Raw genomic sequence first — 20,673 nt, 5'->3', positions numbered from 1 at the left:
GGTATCCTAGAAGTGTCATGTTTCAAAAGGAACTAAAATCAAGATATCTCAAATGTATGTAAAAGACTTAATAACACTACAGATACTAAGCAGGACCAGTGCAGGTATCACTGATGTCTTTTCCAATATTTATCCTTCAACCAACTTCACTCAATGCAGAACTTTAGTTGATTATGGCATTGCTGTTTGTGGCCCATCAGTGTGAAAATTGGCTATCATGTTTCTTACATGCCAGCAGTGATTACTCTTCAAAATGTACCTCATGACTGCAAAGTGCATAGTGTTGATGAAACTATGAAAATGGACAAGGGAGAGCCAGTGGATGTAGTGTACCTGGACTTCCAGAAAGCTTTTGATAAAGTCCCACATAGGAGATTAGTGGGCAAAATTAGGGTACATGGTATTGGGGGCAGAGTACCGACATGGATTGAAAATTGGCTGGCTAACAGGAAACAAAGAGCAGCGATTAACGGGTCCCTTTTGGAATGGCAGGCTGTGACCAGTGGGGTACCACAAGGTTGAGGGAGTGCAGCGTAGGTTCACAAGGTTAATTCCCGGAATGGCGGGACTGTCATATTTTGAAAGATTGGAGCGACTGGGCTTGTATACACTGGAATTTAGAAGGATGAGCGGGGATCTGATTGAAACATATAAGATTATTAAGGGATTGGACACACTGGAGGCAGGAAGCATGTTCCCACTGATGGGTGAGTCCAGAATTAGAGGCCACAGTTTAAGAATAAGGGGTAGGCCATTTAGAACAGAGATGCAGACAAACTTTTTCACCCAGAGAGTGGTGGATATGTGGACTGTCCTGCCCCAGAAGGCAGTGGAGGCCAAGTCTCTGGATGCATTCAAGAGAGAGTTAGATAGAGCTCTTATAGATAGCGGGGTCAAGGGATATGGGGAGAGGGCAGGAACGGGGTACTGATTGTGTATGATCAGCCATGATCACAGTGAATGGCGGTGCTGGCTAGAAGGGCAGAATGGCCTACTCCTGCACCTACTGTCTATTGTCTATTGAAAGTGTGAGAAATATTCAATCCATTTTCAGGATATCAGAGCAGCATCCATGAGCAATCCTTGAAATTGATTAGAACTAAACATGATGAATACATTCTTATCTTATGACCTCATAGGAATTGGACTAATGCAGAATTTTGAGATAGTCAAAAAGATCTTTCAGCTTTTAAGCATTAAAGCATTTTTACTTGGCACTAACCAAAAAGGTGGGAAGATCATTTATTTCTCAAAAGATATCAGTAATGTTATTGTTACAGTACTGTTGTAAAGGGCCCCTTTACTCTCTGGAGTTCAGAAGAATGAGAGGTGATTTCATCAAAGCACATGGGCTTCTAAAAAGACTTAATAGGATAAATGGTGAATGGAGTTTTGATGGGTTAGATATTCTGGGAATAGCAAGCATTGTCTCAAAATAAGGGATCAGCCAGTTAGATGAGGCTTCTTCTCTGAGGGTTATTAATCTTTGAAACTCTTTTCTCCAACATGCGGTGTACATGTTATTTACAATCAAAGTTGAGATTTGTTGTTGAAATTTGGCCTCTAAATAATTTATTTGGTAATTAGGCAGGAAATTAAAGGCAAAATCTACGACCAGTTATGTTATTTAATGATAGGGTAGCTTAAAGTGATAGTAGAAGGTTCTCTTGCACTTTTTAAAATTTTCTTAGAAGTGCTTCAATTAACACTCCTAAAAATAATGTGCTAATCAGCATGATGTAGTTGGACATTTTTATTTAAAATATACTTTCACAAGTGTAGTAATGTCTGTTAATCTGTTTTCACATTATCTGTTGATGTATTATGTGTGTTCTAATGTTCATACTTACCATTCTCCCCTCCATCCGTAGTATGGGCTGACTCGCAATCATGTGCCACACAACACTCTCCGTGCCCCACTATAATCGGATGGGAGAACAGTAAGTACAAAGCTAACCATACACTGAAGCCTGTCTATCAAAATCACCATTGGGATTAACTGTATACTAAATTTTCAGATTCATATCATTTTCATTCTAATGGTAGAGCAATTCAAATAAATTGATTACTGTCAGGATTCAAATAATCCTAGGACTATCATAGCAAGGACTGAACATTAAGATATTGATAACACTGTCTATAAATGGCCCATTATAGTCAGGGAGAGAGTCTCAGTCATCTCAAAAGATTCCTTCCTGCTTTTGCATATCAGATACATTAATTGATTACATTAAAACACAAGTCCTTCATCTTACTTCACTGTGTTTGAATATGACTTCCTTCAATGTGGAAAAATGTTTAAATTCATTAAACTTGGGATTCAAATTTGCAACTCATTCAGAAAAAATACTGTATATGTGCAATTAAGTAATTAATGCTATTTTCTGCCTTACCAAAAAAAAATTCAAAGCATCTTTCACATGATACAACTGTCAAACTGTATAGTTTCTCCTGCTTAAATTTACATCCCCCATTTCAACTCTCCTCCATTTCTCATTTTCAATGAATCGCTTCAGCCTGACTTTTGTTACTGCAGCCTCAACTTCTTTAATGCTCTCCAACTGAATCCCGCCCTACCTAGATCGCAGCTCAAGGGTTTGTTGTTCAACTAGCAGTAAGTCTTTACTTGCCTTTCCCATCCTTTTTTCATAATTTCCAATTTCCAGGGGCCTTGGAAACTGCTCCATCTCCAGGAGACTTTCAAGATATTTTTTGAACCTTTTCCACTGCCCATCTAGTAATCTCTTCCCATGACAAAATTAGATAAGAGAATATCTGTTTCAGGAGGCTGAGCTAAAACAAATGAGAGATTTGGCCTGACCAATGTAGCCAGCTGAGCCTGTGAGTTAATGTGGAGGTTTGCCTGGGTGAGGAAACTGGCACTGATTTGTCATACAACACAACAAGACACCCTTCAGCCCACCTTGTCCATGCTGGCCAACAAGTACTTATCTATTCTAACCCCATTTACCAGCACAGAAGATCCATAACCATCTATGCATTGGCAATTCATGCCCTCATCCAGATACCTATTAAATGCTGTGAGGGTACCTGCTTCTATCATCCACTCATATAGTGTATTACAGATTCTTGTCAAACGGTCTTCCTCAGATCAACTCTCAACTCTTATCCCTCACTGTAAACTTGTACCATTTAGTTTCATATATCTTCACTTTGGGCAAAAGTTTCCTGTTATCTATCCCATTATCTAACTGAAATAGTCTATCCCAGGCAATATCCTGGTGAATGTCCAGTTCACAGTCTCTAGTAGAATAGTACTCTCCCTATGGTATGGTGACTAGAACCGAACACAGCACGCCAGTTCTACTGAAACAATGTTTCTTAAGGTTCTATTACAATATCACTGTATGCTTTGCCCTACCTAGAGAGGTCAAATATCCCATATCCTACATGTTGTCTACTTGTGCTTAAGTTCTTAGACCTGTGCATTGAAGTCTCTCACTTCCTCCATACTCTGTAAGTCCCAACTGTTGTGTATGTCCTATCCTTATTTGCCCTCCTAGTGTGCATCACCTCACACTTACCAGTATTAAATGCACTCGCTATTGGTGTGCCCATCTTACCTGTTATTCATGGAGCGAATTTGGAGGATGTTGCAGAGACAGAGAGATTACTTCTGACTTGGAGTACCTGCTGTAAATGGTCCGGGTCTCAGGAATATAGGGTGGGCAGGGATCACTGCTGCCCAATGGCCTGTGAGTTCTGTGTTTGGCATAAGGCTTTGATTCTCAAATATTCTTTACTTCAATCATGCAAAGGCTATAATGGCAATGGTGAATTTCAGTTTTAACTTCTGCTTTTGTTGAGAGAAGACTCCATGATATAGGAAGCATAGTCTATGTGATACAGAAGGGAAAAATTGCTGAGGACCTTTGCCTTAGAGATGTTGAGTGTAACACCATCCTCTCCTGTACTTCAGTGGAAGTAGGTTGATGATTGCGTGAAATGTAGCTCCTGAGTTTGCATAAACACAAGTGGACTCCAACTTGGCTTTGAATTACTAAGGTTTAAGTGAGCTTAGTTCTGGGGCATAGCCACTGAAGGTTGAACACTTTTCCTTTAGTTCTGAAGATAGTTCTACAGAAAGGTTGTTGAATGAAAGTGCAATATTGTGGTGATCAAGTTCAAGGGAACAGCTTACATGCTGTTGTCAAGCAAATATGAGTTGATAAATTTCCATTGGGCATTGAATTTTAGGAGGATGTTCCACATTACCCCTCCTCGATTCCCCCCCACCACCCAACTAATAGAATTAAAAGCTTCAGCAATTTGAAAAAATGGTCATGTGTAACGACTGGTGCTGCTCCTGGAGTTGTCTCACTGTGCCTCTGAATGGACAAACCCCACACTGTGATTCAGAGACCTTCTTTGCATTGCTCAGGGGAGTCTCTAAAACTTGCTAACTTGCTCAGCACCTTGTGATGACTTTGAGGAATATTCTACTTTTATATACACTGGCTAGAAGTAACCTGCACATGCTTCCTGGGTGCAAAGTTACTGGATTTTCACTATAGATACAATTTACAATAAGGAGCTGATTTTAAGAGGGAAATTTTTGAATAATTGTCCTAAAAGTGTTTTGTTATTGAAATTGAAAAGGATTTTTTGTTTAACCGCAGGGTAGTTGCAAAAGAGTACATCAATTTATTGGTTCAATGTATTACTGTAACAGAAGGATCAGCATATTCAAAAATAGAAAAGTCAACAATTCTTTTAAAACAGGAAGGAATTTCATACACTTTTGTCTTTCAAATATTCCTATCCCTCACCACAATTTCAAAGTCTTTATTTTCTGGATTACTATTTTCACCTAACATACAGCAATTTATCTTTAATTGTTTTCATTCAAATCACATCCACAGCTAAAAAATACTGTCTGTTCTGCGTGCTGGCTAATAAAAGTCAAATTGCAGAAATGGGTTTTAAGCCATTACACTTTAATAAGAGGGGCACCATTTAGCATCACTTACTAAAGATAAATTTGTGTCCCATGCTGAAATACTTCATGAGGTCAGAATCAGACCAAATTATTTCATTATCATCCAATGTGTTTTTTGGGACTGTAAGGTGATGCCAGTGATGGCAAGTTTGGAATGTTTCCACATCTAGATAAGCTCACACAAGGTAGAAGCCATGAATCCAATGAACAGAATGTTCAACTTTCTCCACTTACTGAAGAAACTTTCTGATTCTCAGAAGCTGATGTGCAATAACGGAGGTTAATTGGAATTCTGCCATTTGGGTCTTTATGAGACTCATGCTCCCATTTAATGAAGTAGACTTCCAGGAGTGTAGATTGACTGATCCCACTCCTTAAAATAATAGACAAGAATGGTCAAAGGAAGTTAAATATCATTTAGGCAGTAAAATTTCCTACTATCTCTCCCCCAAATTAAGCATAGAGTTATTACTTAAAATGGAATCATCTTGTATTAACCACCATTTTGGTGATAACCCTTACTATAGGTCCAATCTACCTTTGGTTGCTCAAGGTACAGTTTTGTGGCTGATTGTCACCATACCATATTGGTTGGGTTCTGAAGGTAGTACCCTAGAAGAGAAGAAAAGATTAAAAGATGTGGATCTGAACTTATTGCCCTGTTTGAGAATCCAACCAGCAAGCACTGATTAAGCAAAATTGTTGCGAGATTATGGAAGTTTAGAGATTAGGCTGCAGTCAAGAATTGTAACCATGCCAATTGCTGCAGCTGGAATGAAGGCAGGGGAGATCAAAACAGAAAGATCTACTTGTGTGATATAAGTGAAATGTGGTAAAATAAGAGCTTTTTGGTGTGATGTCACAACACTTACAACTGAAGAACTTAGAAATTAATGTAGGTGGCAAAAACACGAAGATTAGTGCAGATGGCTCAGGCCAACAGTGCATCCCAGCAATTAGCAGGGATGGCTGAGGACTAAACCACAAAAATGCATTTGGATTAACAGATGCTAAAGGACTAGAGTCGTGAGAAATGAGATTAGTAGAGATGGCACAGATCTGAACCAGAGGAACATGAGGATTATAGGAAGTGATCCAGCAGGGCGAAGGAAATGAGATGCACGGAGATGGCAGAGGCCTAAACAACAGAGGAGCCTGTGCATTGTTTGTGATGACACACAACTGAGAATGAAGAGCTTTGGGAGATTTCTGAAGGAAAAAAAAATGCATTTAAGGAGCAGTAATGAAAACATATTGAGCAGAAGAACAGGCAGAGCAGTTGCTTATTTTCCCAGGATTCTCCTCCCCTTCCCCTGGGCAAGATCCTCAGCCCATCCATTTTCAGCTGCTTCACCAATGACCTTTCTCCTGTCATTATGTCAGAAGTAGGAGTTGTATTATATTGAACTCCATTTACAAGTCCTCAGAAAATATCTGAGAATGAGCACCCGCACACAGGAAATCCCAGTCGACATTCAAACAATGGTCTGATAATTGGCAACAATCCTCTGTGCCACATAACTGCTGGACAATCGCCATGTCCAACAAAAGAGAGGAGAATCTCTTTGGTATTCTAACACCATATTGTCCGTAACTTAAATGGAGGAATTTAAGAATACTGTGGCTACAAGAGCAGGACAGAAGCTGGATATCTCGCAGACATTGACTCTCCAAAGTTCTTTCACAAATATACATACAAATCAAGAACCATGGCTCTGAATGTGTTGTGCACCAACAGTCAAGGCTCTTGACAGCAGCTGGGATAAGGTAGACTATTGTTGAACACCACATGCACCTTAACATTTGAGTCTTCGTCACTGGTGTAGTGTGACTACAGCTTATACAACAAACGGACTGTAGTTACTTGCCTCGAGGCTACCTCTGACACCTATGACCTTTCCAACCAAGAGCAGTCGACATGAGGGAACATCATCACCTGAACTTTCCAAATCACACACCAACTTCGCTTGGAAATAGGTTGTTACTCTTTCATTATTTTTGGAACCATTTTCTGGAATTTGTTTTCCCACAACAGTGTAGTGTCCTCACCAGAAGTGTTAGAGCTTTGCAAAGAATTGCTTCATTACCATGATTCACAGGTCTCAAAGAGGGTGTAGAATCACATCCCTCAGTGGCAGCAGCCAAATATTACTTGAGAGTGCTCATAAGTCACTGCAAGAATTCCCCTGGATGTCAGCTGATTACCTCAATAAAATGGTCTCCCATTTAAGACAGTGATGAGAAAGAACTTCTGTCAGCAGCTTGGGGAATATGGGCACAAAGTTAGGAAGGAGAATCAAGTTTAAGATGTACTCTTGGACTGAATTGGAATTGAAAGTTATGACCACATGTCAGAAAAGTAGGTCTGAGGTGAATTAGATCATCTAGAATCTCAATAAGCCCAGCCAAGGACAAACATTGCATCATTCTCTATCGAACCATGGACTCATTGCTGAAAAGTTCAATTGTAGTAAATTACTTTACCATTTTAGGCCTATAATTTTGGTAGATTGAAGGCAGGATAATTAGATCTCTTCAACTCAAAACAAGCTGTCTCAAGGAGGAGCTGATCCCTGCAATGTCTTTATTCATCCCTGCTATTTTCTCCAAACACACACACCTGTGATTCGCTTAGATTTAGCTCCTCAAAGGGATAGATGTGAGCTGCATTCCTCTACATCCTTGTTAGTTGTACAGCTCCACAGAAACATTGTCGATTAATTTAAAAGATTGCAAAATAATTTTAAGTAGACTGATTTGAGGGGGAGAAATCACATTTAAGCCTTTTCAAATTCCTTACCTTTGCAAATTGAGTCTTTTTGAAAATTAAAGTAATATGCATCAGTTCTCAAAGCCTGTTTACAAAAGGGTGGAGAAGAGTAGAGATAAAGGATAAAATAGAGAGATTCTGTCCACCCTGGCATTCTTCACGATCGCTGTTGCTGAATTTCCCTGGCTTGGATTGCTGCCTGCTGTTTTGACTAATCAAGGTGTGGATAGAAACACATTTGAAAATGTTAACTATTCACTTAGGTACATAGATTTCAAAGGAAATGAATGTGCCAAGGAGAATGCAACTGATGGATGGACAGCCAAAGGTGTCATGTGTTTAACACAGTAGATTAATATCCTGAAACACTGTTGCCATACTAGTGAAGTCACTTGGTGATTTTTAAAAAAATAATCTTAAATATGATTTACTCATTTTGAAATCTTTTGCAAAATTAATCAGCTATCTCCAATAACTAAAAAGAAGCATGACAAAAATAATTTTGCTTTACAAAAATCCAAATTCTGAACATACTTGATATTGGAGTTTATTTCTAACTTACTTTATATATGAGTAATCCTTACACTTCTGACACTTAATTGTGTTAGTCTTTTATCTATGTACAAATTTCTATTTTATTTCTATAACATGTATACTGTTAAACAGTGATGTGTGAAGAAAAAGAAGGTTTTGTATTTATTTTGCAGCATTTCCACTCAAATGACATTCATTTGTTTTTAGTGCCAGTACGGCAGCTAATTTGGCCATTGCTATAACCATAAACAGCAATGCGATAATGAATAGGTAATCTGTTTCCATAATATTGTTTGAGGGAGAGATAGTCACCTCAACACTAAGGACTAAATTCTGGGCTACTTCAAAATTTATCCCTAGTCAAGTGCCTTAATATACATTAAATCTTGTTTGAATAAGATCATCTGTAGCATCTTGTGACATCGTGTTAAACGCACAATACAGATATAAGTTGTTGTTGAACAGTGTTGCGGCTTGTTTTACGTCTACCTTTCAGAGCTCATAGGCTTTGGTTTAAGATCCCACCTGAAATATAGGTGAGTGTTTCTCAGTATAGGCCAGTTGTGATAGGTTGGATTGTATTTGAAATCACTGGAGTGGGGCTCAAACTCTCGAACTTCTTGAACAGAGGTGAGAGTGCTAGACTGACACGTGGGAGCTTAGCCCTCCCTAAAGCCATATAACACAGAAGTTCTTCACCAGTTTAACTGCTGCTGGTTCGACAACTAGTGACATTCAAAAGCTGTGTACTTCTGATAATGTTCAGAGCCTCAATATAACCACAGCCCAGCACTGGGCATCAGGCCAGTGGGGGGGGACAGCGTGAAAATGAAAGGAAGGCAGAACTGATATAGTTTGTAAAGGTTACTTTGGAGTCCAGGTGAAACAGAGGTTCTCTCAATCCATCAACCATCATACCAGTTAGTCTCCAGCTATTTTGCCTGGGACTGTTCAGTGGCTACTCATCTGGGGCTTCCCGTCGCATTCATATGATTCTGGTCAGGCTGTCACAGATCATTGGTTCTGGTACTGATGGCAGTCCGAGCTGCTATATTTACACAAGAATTAACACAGTTCATACCTCATGTTAGGTGGCTCAATAATGGCTGGATCGCCCCGCACTTAAAACCACAAGACACAGAGCAGAATTAGGCCAGTCAGCCCATCAGCCTGCTCTGCCATTTCATCATAGCTAAACCTTTTTCCTCTCAACACTCTTTGCCTGCCTTCTGCATAACCTTTCATGCCCTGACTAATCAAGAACTTATCAGCCACTGACCTAGCCTCCACAGCCACCTGTGGCATTGAATTCCACAGATTCACCACTCTCTAACTAAAGAAATTCTTCCTCATCACTGTTTTAAATGGTCCTTGCTCACTTCTGAGGTTGTGCCCTCTGGTCCTAGACTCCCCCACTATAGGAAACTCTTTCCACAACCACCCTATCTAGGTCTTTCAACATACAATAGGCTTCAATGAGATACCCCCTCATTCGTCTCTATTCCGACAAGTAGAAGCCCAAAGACATAAAAAATTCTTCATATAATAATCATTTCAGTCCCAGAATCATTCTTGTGAACCTGCTCTGAACCCTCTCCAATGTCAGCATATCTCTTCTTAGATAAAGAGCCCAAAATTGCTCACGATACTCCAAGTGAGATCTCACCAGTGCCTTATAAAGCCTCAACATTACATCCTTGCGAACTTAATGCTAACATTGCATTTGCCACTAACTCCATGACTCAATCTGACTTTGTCAAGGTTATCTGAAAATCCAATTACACAACATCCTTCCACCAATTCTCCTTTGTTTATCCTGCTTGTTATTTCCTCAAAGAATTCCAACAGATTTGTCAGGCAAGATTTTTTTTCTTAAGGAAACCATGCTGATTTTGGCCTTTTTATATCATGTGCCTCCAAGTACCCTCAACTTTACCAATTGACTCCCAACAACTTTCCAGCCACTGAAGTCGGGTTAATTGGCCTATTATTTCATTTCTTCTGCTTCCCTCCAAGAATGGAGTAACATTTTCAATTTTCCAGTTCTCTGAAATCATGCCAAAATCTAGTGATACTTGAAAGATCATTACTACTGCCTCCACAATCTCTTCAGTTACCACTTTTAGAACCCTGGAGTGTAGTCCATCTGATCCAGGTGACGTATCTCCCTTCAGACTGTTCAGCTTCTCAATCATCTTTCCCCTAGCAATTGTAACTGCACTCATTTCTTCCCCCTGACTCTTTTGAACTTCTGGCAAAATACTTATGCAGCTTGTCTGCCATTTCTTTGTCCCTATTACTGCCTCTCCAGCATCATTTTCCAGTATTCCAATATCTACTCATGCCTCTCTTTTACTCTGTATATACCTGATAAAACTTTTGGTATCCTCTTTTATATTATTGGCTAGCTTACCTTCAATTTCATCTTTTCCTCCATATTGAGTTTTTAGTTGCTTTCTGTTGATTTTTAAAACCTTCCCAATTCTTTAACTTTCAACTAATTATTGCTCTATTATATACCCCCTCTTTTGCTCTTATGTTGTCTTTGACTTCCCTTGTCACCCAAGGTTTTGTCATCCTGTCTTTAGACTACCTCTTCTTTGAGATGTATCTATCCTGTGCCTTTCAAATTGCTCCCAGAAACACCAGCCATTGCTGTTCTGCCATCATCCCTGCTAGCGTCCCCTTTCAAATAAGGTTGTCTATCTCTCATCTCTTGCCTCTATAATTCCCTTCACTTCACTGTTATACAGTTACATCTGACTTTTGTTTCTCCATCCCAAATTCTAGGTGGATTCATTATGATCACTGGCTCCTAAGGGTTCCTTTACTTTAAGCTCCCTAATCAAATCTGGTTCATTACAAACCAGCCAATCCAGAATAGGCTTTCCCTCTAGTGAGCTCAACTACAAGATGCTCTAAAAAGCCACCTTGTAAAACGTCTTCAAATTCTCTCTCTTGGGATCCAGCACCAAACAGATTTCCTCAATCTACCTGTGTATTGAAATCTCCCATGACTATCATAACATTGCCCTTCTGACATGACTTTTCTATCTCCTGGTGTAATTTGCACCCTTCATCCTGGCTGCTGTTCAGAGGCCTGTATATAACTCCCATCAAGGTTTTTTTACCCTTGCAGTTTCTAAACTCTACCCACAAGAATTCTACGCCTTTGGCTCTGATGTCACCTTTTTCTAAGGAGTTGATTTCATTTTTTACCCACAGAGCCACCCCAACCCCTCTAACTACCTATCTGTCCTCTTGATACAATGTATATCCTTGAATGTTAAGCTTCCAACTATATCTTATTTCAACCACAACTCAGTGATACCTACAATGTCATTCCTGCCAATCCCTAGCTATGCTATAAAATCACCTACCTTATTATGTATACTGTGTGCATTCAAATATAACATCTTCAGTCCTGCATTCATCACTCTTTTTGGCCATATGTTACACTGCATCTCATCTCACTGACTGCAATTTGCCCTGTCATCTGCCTGCCCTTCCTGACAGTCTCACTACACACTGCTTCTGCTTGTACACCAACGACCCCATACTCAGCTCTATCACTCTGGTTCTTATACCCCTGCCAAATTACCCTCTCCCCAACAGCTCTAGCAAACCTGAAGGCAAGGATTTTGATCCCCCTCAGGTTCAAGTGTAACCCATTCCCTTTTGTACAGATCATATCTTCCCCAGAGGAGATCCCAATGATCCATAAATCTGAAGCCCTTTCCTGCACCAATTCCTCAGCCACACATTCATCTGCTAAATCACTCTGTTTTTTACCTTCACTGGTGCATGACACAGGAAACAATCCAGAGATTACGACCCGGGAGGTCCTGGTTTTCAGCTTTCTAACTAACTCCCTAAATTTTCTTTCAGGACCTCCTCCTTTTTCCTACCTATGTCATAGGTGTCAATATGTACCAAGGCCATCTTCTCCCGTTAGAACGCTGTGGACCTGATCCAAATTGTCCCTGACCCTGGCACGTGGGAAACAAAATGCCATCCAGGTGTCTCTTGCACATCCACAGAATCTCGTCTACTCCTCTATCTTTGGAATACCCTATTATTACTGAATTTCTCTTCTCCCTTCTCTTCTGAGCCACAAAGTCAGAGACCTGGTCATTGCAGCTTCTCCACTGGTCGGCAGTACACCTCAAGAGTATCCAAGGCATTATACGTTATTGAGGAGAATGGCCACAGGGGTACTCTGCACTGGCTACCTGTTCCCTTTCCCTCTCCCCTGACTGTCACCCAGGAAACTGCCTCCAGCAACACTGGGGTGACTACCTCCCTATAGCTCCTATCTATCATCCCCTCGTTTTACCCACTTGCTTCTACCAGCACGCCCCTCACCTGTTGCTTGGTTCAATCACCTCCCTTTGTTTACCAATATTTTCTTGTGATAATTTTGTCAAATAAACTTGACAAGGTACAATACTCCAGTAGATGTTATGAGGTTAGATTTCTAATTCCACCAATAGAGAGAAAGATGATTGGGTTGATTTGTTCACTTGGTGTTCACTCTGCATTGGAAAATCAGGGATTGTGTTAAAAAGCTGACTAAGTGTTCCCGTCAGCTTTCCACCTGATTTTGAAAGTTAAACTCAGTGGTTCTTTGTAAGTATCCCTACCCAAAATGAACTTTGAAATTACCTTCAATCTATGGTATGAGTTTTCATGATAAGATATTTTAGCCCTGAAAATGGTCATTGCTAAGTGCATTTCAATGATTGCTCAGTGACCTGAGAACTGCTGAGCAACAGGCATGAGAAGTAGTTAGACAACAAAAACCGTGAAATATGGTGAACATTGTACTTGATTCCTTGTTTCAATTCTCAAACTGCTCTTTTTTTGAGATATTTCCATTGCATCCCTGTGAATTAAAACCAGCAAGAATGAAGAAAATTTCCTCTGGCCAGTATTGTGTGGCAGTTATGAATTCAATCTTATTGAACATAGTCAATTTTACGATGATCAGAAATCTTCCCTCATTTCATTGTGATACAAGTAGTAATTGGTGGATATCATGCTTAAATCCAGATAGGATCATTGGTGTAGTGTCATGCATGTCATCACAATGTTTAGCCTTTAAGTGAGAAAGAATTGCTACTGCTTGTAAAAGGAGATATCCTACTTTACTTTCAGCATATGTTGAAGATGTGGCACGATGCATTGATCAGAGCAAGAGACTAATTATCGTACTGACCCCAAACTATGTCATAAGGAGAGGATGGAGTATATTTGAACTGGAAAACAGACTACGCAACATGTTGGTCACAGGTGAAATTAAAGTGATACTTATTGAATGCAGTGAACTTCGAGGAATTATAAACTATCAGGAGATTGAGGCTCTCAAAGACACAATCAAGCTCCTTACGGTTATCAAATGGAATGGACCCAAGTGCAACAAACTGGACTCCAAGTTCTGGAAACGTTTACAGTACGAGATGCCCTTCAAGAGGATAGAGCCGATCTCTAATGAGCAGGTCTTGGATGCTAGCGAGCAGGGCCCATTCGGGGAACTGCAGACAGTGTCTGCCATCTCCATGGCAGCGGCAACCTCCACGGCTCTGGCCACTGCCCATCCGGACCTGCGTTCCACCTTTCACAACACCTACCACACGCAGATGCGGCACAAGCATTACTATCGGAGCTATGAATACGATGTACCTCCTACCAGTGGCATCATGCCCTTTACCTCATTGGGTAATCAACACACATACTGCAACATCCCCATGACACTTATTAATGGCCAGAGGCCCCACAATAAAATAAGCAAGGAGCAAACTCCAGATGAGGTTCACACAAACAGTGCTGTATTACCACTGCTGCCAAGGGAGACCAGTGTGTCCAGTGTCATTTGGTAACAGCTATTGGGTAGTTTGTTCTCCATCAGGTTACACAGTCTGGTGCCTGGGACCATGGCCTTGACTGCTGCTGTTATACAAAAAGAAATATGAAAACACAGGGTCTTGTAGATAAATAATTTGTTTGTAACATCAGAGTCTTCCTGTTCTATTCTTGCCTCTCACTATTACATTTATGATTGTTTTCTATGTTCTATGTTATTAGAACTGATACTGGAATTTTTAAGGGGACTGGCAAGCGTATCCATGTCACATGAAGAAAAAAATATAGACATGCTTTTTTCATTAATGTAGATGGAAATGGCTTGATTTTGACATTTTACTGGGATGCTTTTGCAAGGTTGTGTGATCAAACGTGTGAGATTTTTTCCCCAGTTTTCACTCCAGATAAAGAATAACTATATAAAGCCACAGTCAGTTTCCTGAAATGTGATTTGTTGTTGAGGATGTGTACATTACTACATTACATATTAAGTCATAGGCATTATATATCAAAGACACTGAACCCTAGAGTGTATATGGTAGGTGACGTTTTCACTTCAGTATGATAACAGGTCAGTCTGAAGTACACCTTTAATTGCAGATATTCACTGAAAGAACTTACTGATGAAAAATTATTAAGTAGAAGCTTAAGAGATGAAGTAGATATAGTCCTAGCGTAAACCATTGAAAGTCACAAGATAATCATATTTTTCTTAATAATAAATTCCTATTATACTTTCAGATATCGATCATGACTAGTGTTTAAAAAAGAATCTGCTGACAGAATGAGCTCATAATAATGACTAACAAAGAAGACACAATATGACTATTTAAGTGGAAAATTATGCTCTTGTACAACAGTAAATTAGTCTTCCAAACATTTGAAAATATTGTGCAAAACTATGTTGCACTTCTCACAGGAAAATGCACTTGATGGAAGTTTTTTTTTAATTTTCACATCAGTGCACAATTCCCAGAAAATGAGAAAAAAAAAGTACAGTTAAATCTTTTTTTTTGCTTAAGTGGTTTGTTTAAATGTGGTTAGGGCCATTTCTACCTCCACAATAATAAATGGTATTTCAGAAGAAAACAAGTTGTTTTTTGTGTCTTTGCCACAGCTGTTACCATTAGTTATCAAATAGCCATATTACACCAAGCATTAGAGAAACATCATTCTTCCTATTGTGTTTCAACGCTGCAAAGTCATTAGTTTTTTTTTCATTTGCTTGTGGGTCACTATAGTAATATTGTTTAATGCCTCAATTCACTCTTCACATCATTTTGTTAAATAGACTACAAACCGCAGCCCACTAACATGTTCAGTGTTTAAAAATTAAAATTATTTTTTGCCAAATGTTGTTGTCAACTTCATTCATTCCCCACAGATACATTTCTGTCCATGCTATTGAGGTACAGATGCAGAGGTGGAATGTTTTAATTTGTTTCATGGAACTTGTTGTTTCTTTTATTAATCATGAGAAGAAACAATATGTTTGTCACCACAGAATTTGTTTATTGTGTCTTAACAGCCTAAATACCAAAAAGCATGGTAATGTCCGCTAATGGCATGCTCCCTTTATAATCACTTAGTAATCTATGTTTTTTCAAAATGTCAGCATGCATTCCTTGATATAGACAATCAGTAGCTCTTTAATAATCTCTCTAGTGCCGCCAATTTATTAATTTGAATAGGGTTAGCCAGTAATGATACTTGTAAGAAATACGGTTTCTATTTCAACAAAGAAATGTAAAAATGTATAAGGTACAATCCAAAAGGCTCCACAGTGCAAGAGAAAAAATAGTTTGATTTATTTATAATGTAAACTTGAGGTAGTAACATTCGTTTCACATAACTAGCTTGCCTCAATTACATATGTATTTGAAAAGTAAAGACATACAGATAGCAGTTTCCCACTACATTTCTTGTTTCATTTCCCCTTCTTTATTTCTATTTTCTTCTATTATTATTTCTTCATGCATACAGACTCTGAAGATTAAAGGAATGCCTTTCCTCTAACATTGATCATTTCTGTTTTGAGAGTGGCAGAAGAGAAGAGGGCAGATTCAGTGTGCCAAACAATAAACAATAAGACTCATTGCACAGTGATTGTTGGATAATTGGTGCCAACATCATGGGGGAGGGGTGGAAATTGGTGTACATTCCTGCAGAATAGGTTAAATTATTCAGTTGCTCATCTGAGTGAGTTGTAAAGGGATTCAATCTTGGAGATTGACAAGTAAACAAAATAGGAATAACTATAGGATACCTCTAGAGAGAAGAAAGATCAGGTACAGACATGATACATGCTCATGGATGGTGAAAAATCATCCCAGGATGATTAAAGATATAGAGATTAACAGGTAACAGGAAAAATTGAATTATGATTATCTCAGGTTTATGGTTCATTAGAGATCCAAGCTGAATCCAAAAAGTACAGAGAAACACTTGAGAAGGAAACAAAGACTGCAAAGAGATCATACAAGTACTTAGTTCATAAAAACAAAATGTGCATCAGGCTGATTAGGATTCTGAAAGAATTTTTTTGGAAAACAGGAGAGCCAAATACTGTAATTCTTCAGTTAAATAGTGGATGCTGCCAAAGTACTAATGATTGAGGAAGTACAGGATTTGATTGGACTAAAAATCAAAAGCAGGTTATGCTCAAGATTCACTTATAGTCAAATAGAAAGCATCCTATTTTTATAATGAAAGTTTCAGGATTTTTCTGCCAATTATATTCCAGTCCTCTTGAGATATAGGAATTGTACCAGATATTTGAATGACTGTATGCAATATATTGTCCAAAAGAAATGTGTCATAGAAAAAAAAGAGCCAGTACAGGCTAGTTAGACTGACAGTGAAAGTGGAGAGCATTTTAAATATTAATCAAGGCCAAATTGGCACTTGGACGAGCACGGGGAAGTGAGTGAAAGCAAGCAACAGTTTATGTTCTTTCAAATATATAAGAGTGATCTAAACTTGTGTACACAAAGCATAATGTAAAAGTTTGCCGGAAGCTCAGAAATGCAATGATAAATGTGGAACATCATAGGCTTCAGGAGGATGTCAAAAGACTAGTGAAAGGAGCAGCTAAAGTTAAATGCAAACAAGTAGGAAGTGATTAATTATGGCAGGGACGATGCACATGCATTCTGAATGGTACAAATTAAAAAATGGGCACAGGATTGGAGTTTGTCTTCAAAGTTGTCTGGACAAATGCTAAAGAAGCTTTTCAGATGCTTGACTTTATGAATGGAAGCATAGTATGAAAACAAGGAAATAAAGTGAAGCTCCTATAAACAATTATTTAGGACATATCTGGGGTGTGAAGCCTCACAAGTTGAGAAAGTTGTTAAAGAAACAGTAAAGATTTAGTGGATATGCACCAATATGTTCCAAGGGATAGAAAACCATTCACGAGGAGTGACTTGGAAATACTAGAATAAAAATTCATAATGCTAATCATGTTCATCCTGACCAGCTGACCATTTCTGTTTTTATTTCAGATTTTCAGCACTCTCAATAATTTGCTTTTGCATAAGAGAGCAGGGGAACATTTGATTTAATTCAATATCTTGAAGAGTTTTAATAGAGTAAATATGGAGAAAGTATGTCCCATGGGAGCAAAGGCAATGGCTTTGGAAGACAGATTGTAAGTAATTGGAAAGAACAAGAGCTGACACAAATTTAAAATATTACATGATCAGTTGTTGGGGATTGGATTACAGTCGCAAAGGCAAATGTGACAATAACTTTCAAAAAAAAACAGGATAAATTTGTGCAGGCAAGTGAGGTGATGGCACAGACATTGTTGAATTTGAGATGTTTTTTTTGAGTGGAATGCAGAAAAGTACATTCAGCACTAGAACATCAATGTGATAAATTGATCAAATTTTGTAATAAGTTTTGTACCATTAGTTGTATTGTTTTTTTTAATTTTTACCATTTTAAATTGTTTGTAACAGTAGCATCCTTATCATATTAGCAAAATCTTGGTACCTATAACTTAAGTATGTGTTCATGAATCATTAAAATAAATCAGAAGTGGAAAAAATATATTGTATCAGGTATGCCACATGGATTAAATATCATGATTTGATGATTTAATAGTACTGATTTTTTCCAAATTATAATAAAGATAATGCTGTAAAATCAAGTGTATAGATGACATTGTTTTAAATAAGCATTCAGGATTTTTCAACCTGAATTAAAAATTGAGTGAAGGCCCACAAAATAGATCAGTCTTGTGCTTGTTTGCGTCAGTGGAACATAACGTTTGCATCACATTGATGCGTGAAATGCATTGTAGCTCTGGTTTTAGGATGTTGATCAAGAATTATTGAAATTCGCAAGTGGTACAAACCAATCTATTAAGGTTGTTTGATTCACTTATTATTTCGGCATTTTGGCATGAACTGTAAAACAATTACAGTGAGTTCATAGTCAGTCCTTTAATCGTACAAGTTTAGGAAACCCACAAAGTCTACTAAATTGCCTTTAGTTCTTCTTTGATATAATAGTAAGATCCAATAAGATGACCAATGTTTTATCGGCATTTAAAAAATATTCTCTATTCACAATCTATCTCTCTCTTTAAAAAAAGGTGTCAAAATCAGTAGTGACTGCAGTGATAGGATAAAATACAACATCATTGTTGGGGATTATTGAAAAATATGCATGAATATATGGTTTGTACACCTGAATTTTTGGTAGATACTTATAGATTATTTCAACACTTTACATCTGCATTCAAATATTATTTTAACTGTAAACTGTTCTTTAGTTGTCCAGGTTGTATGGACATTAGCCAGCAGGTGCTAGAGTTTTAAAATATTACAATAGGGTTTTGCATCCGACTGGTCAAGTTTGCAGCTGTAATCAATCTTATTCTGAAACGCAAGCAAGTTTACAAAATTATTATGATTTATTTTCTTTCTTTTTTCAATTAATTATGTCAACAACGATTAGAGCTACATATTTAACTTAACAAAAAGTGTAATTATTATCCAAGATCTGATATTTTTTGTATTTAATCAAATTCACAAGTACCTGCCTCTTTCTGCATTGTTTTAAGATCTTATACTTCCATGACACAATTTAACCCCAAATCATCCATCTCTGTCTTTTTTCATGGAGATACCCAATATTAGCACTGCCCATTGGCATTCCAAAGTAGTCATGCTCCTACCTAAAAGTTGGTACTCAGTTTCAAAATTTTTGAAGTTTTATAAATTACAGTTAATGCATAATATAAAGTTGAATAATAGAAGGAAAAATGGCTTCTAAGGTCATGACACTTAAGGTGTAGGGTGAACACATTATTTACTCTTAAGTTTGAGTAAATATTTCTGTAATCTTAACATCCCTTTCCTCTAGGTAAAAATACTCAGCACATAGGCTGCACATCTTGTAGCAAATGTTGCACCTTTTTGTTTTCCTATCTCACTTTTATACAATCAAGGAACATGATTCACTTACATGAATACTGCATAGTTAGCAATAGAGTTGTGGATTTTGTAATGTTGATTGTACTTGCCTTAACTTTGCAAAAAAAAGACGTTGAAAAGAAAAGCATAGGCAAGTTTGGTACAGGATATTTTTCATAATTCAAGGAAAAATAAAGCCACAGCATTTTCACAAGACTCCTTGCAAACATGACGTGAGCACATATTGCCCTTGGTTTGTTAAAGCACAAGGTGTACTTTGTCTAGAGTTGAATACCTTTGGTGTAATTTTTGCTTTAGTTAAAAAACAAAATGTTGAATGTGGAAAAAAAAACTTTATTACTTGCATATGAATATTTTTGTATCTGAAGGAGGTTAAGCTACCTGCTTTATCACATGTATCTTTCAGAGAAAATAAACAGGGTATGTGTTCAATTTGTAAATGTTTTCTTCTAGGGTCACTCTTAACTGGAAATTGCAAGATAATGATAAATCAATTTTTGTGAACTCAATGAACAATAAAATAGTATAGATAAATTATAGCTGATTATTCACAACTTTTATTTCTAATAGTAATGAATGGTTAACTGTTATTTAAGGTTACAGATTATTCTGAAATGATCAATGCTGTGTTCTATATTTCTGCAGTTACAAATAAAACTTCCCAGCTTTGTTTCCATGCATCATTATTAAAATAAAACAGCTCCACTACAATCAAAATAAATATGTTTTTTTTCTCATTTTCATCCCTCACCTTCCTAAAGTTCTTCAAGCATGACAAATCTTCACAACACTGTGAATTACGCTTTTGACATGTTTTAGGTGCTGACCATCATGAAAGTGACAAGACTAGAAGTAATGTGTAAAACATTAATGCATATAATTTTAAATTGACAAGAATGGAACAGGTTTTCCATGAAAATTTCATCAATCTTTCTCACTTGATTTGGATACATCAAAAAGAACCGGTCTGTCACAGAACTCATTGACATCCATCACTTATTTTGCTGCCGTGCAGAAGCCTGATCCACAGCTGCGACCGGTGCTCTTGCACTTGAATGAGAGCTAATTGAATAGGGGAATGATTGTTGCCCTGCATGGTA

At 37.9% G+C, this 20,673-nt stretch overlaps 1 protein-coding gene across 1 annotated transcript in view; it reads left to right on the top strand.

Moving 5' to 3' along the window:
• The window catches only part of LOC132393208 (interleukin-1 receptor accessory protein-like 1), a 1,367,875-nt gene extending 1,352,054 nt beyond the window's left edge, over positions 1-15,821 (top strand). The window contains exon 11 of the mRNA XM_059968177.1: positions 13,422-15,821. Coding sequence (XP_059824160.1) covers positions 13,422-14,143 — 722 coding nt within the window. The 3' untranslated portion in view covers positions 14,144-15,821. The remainder of the gene's footprint in view (positions 1-13,421) is intronic.
• Positions 15,822-20,673: the final 4,852 nt, after the last annotated feature.

The sequence above is a fragment of the Hypanus sabinus genome, chromosome 4 (assembly GCF_030144855.1).
Source record: "Hypanus sabinus isolate sHypSab1 chromosome 4, sHypSab1.hap1, whole genome shotgun sequence".
In the NCBI taxonomy this organism is placed as follows: domain Eukaryota; kingdom Metazoa; phylum Chordata; class Chondrichthyes; order Myliobatiformes; family Dasyatidae; genus Hypanus; species Hypanus sabinus.
Note: the sequence above shows the minus strand (reverse complement) of the source record. Positions and strands in the feature narration are given on the sequence as shown.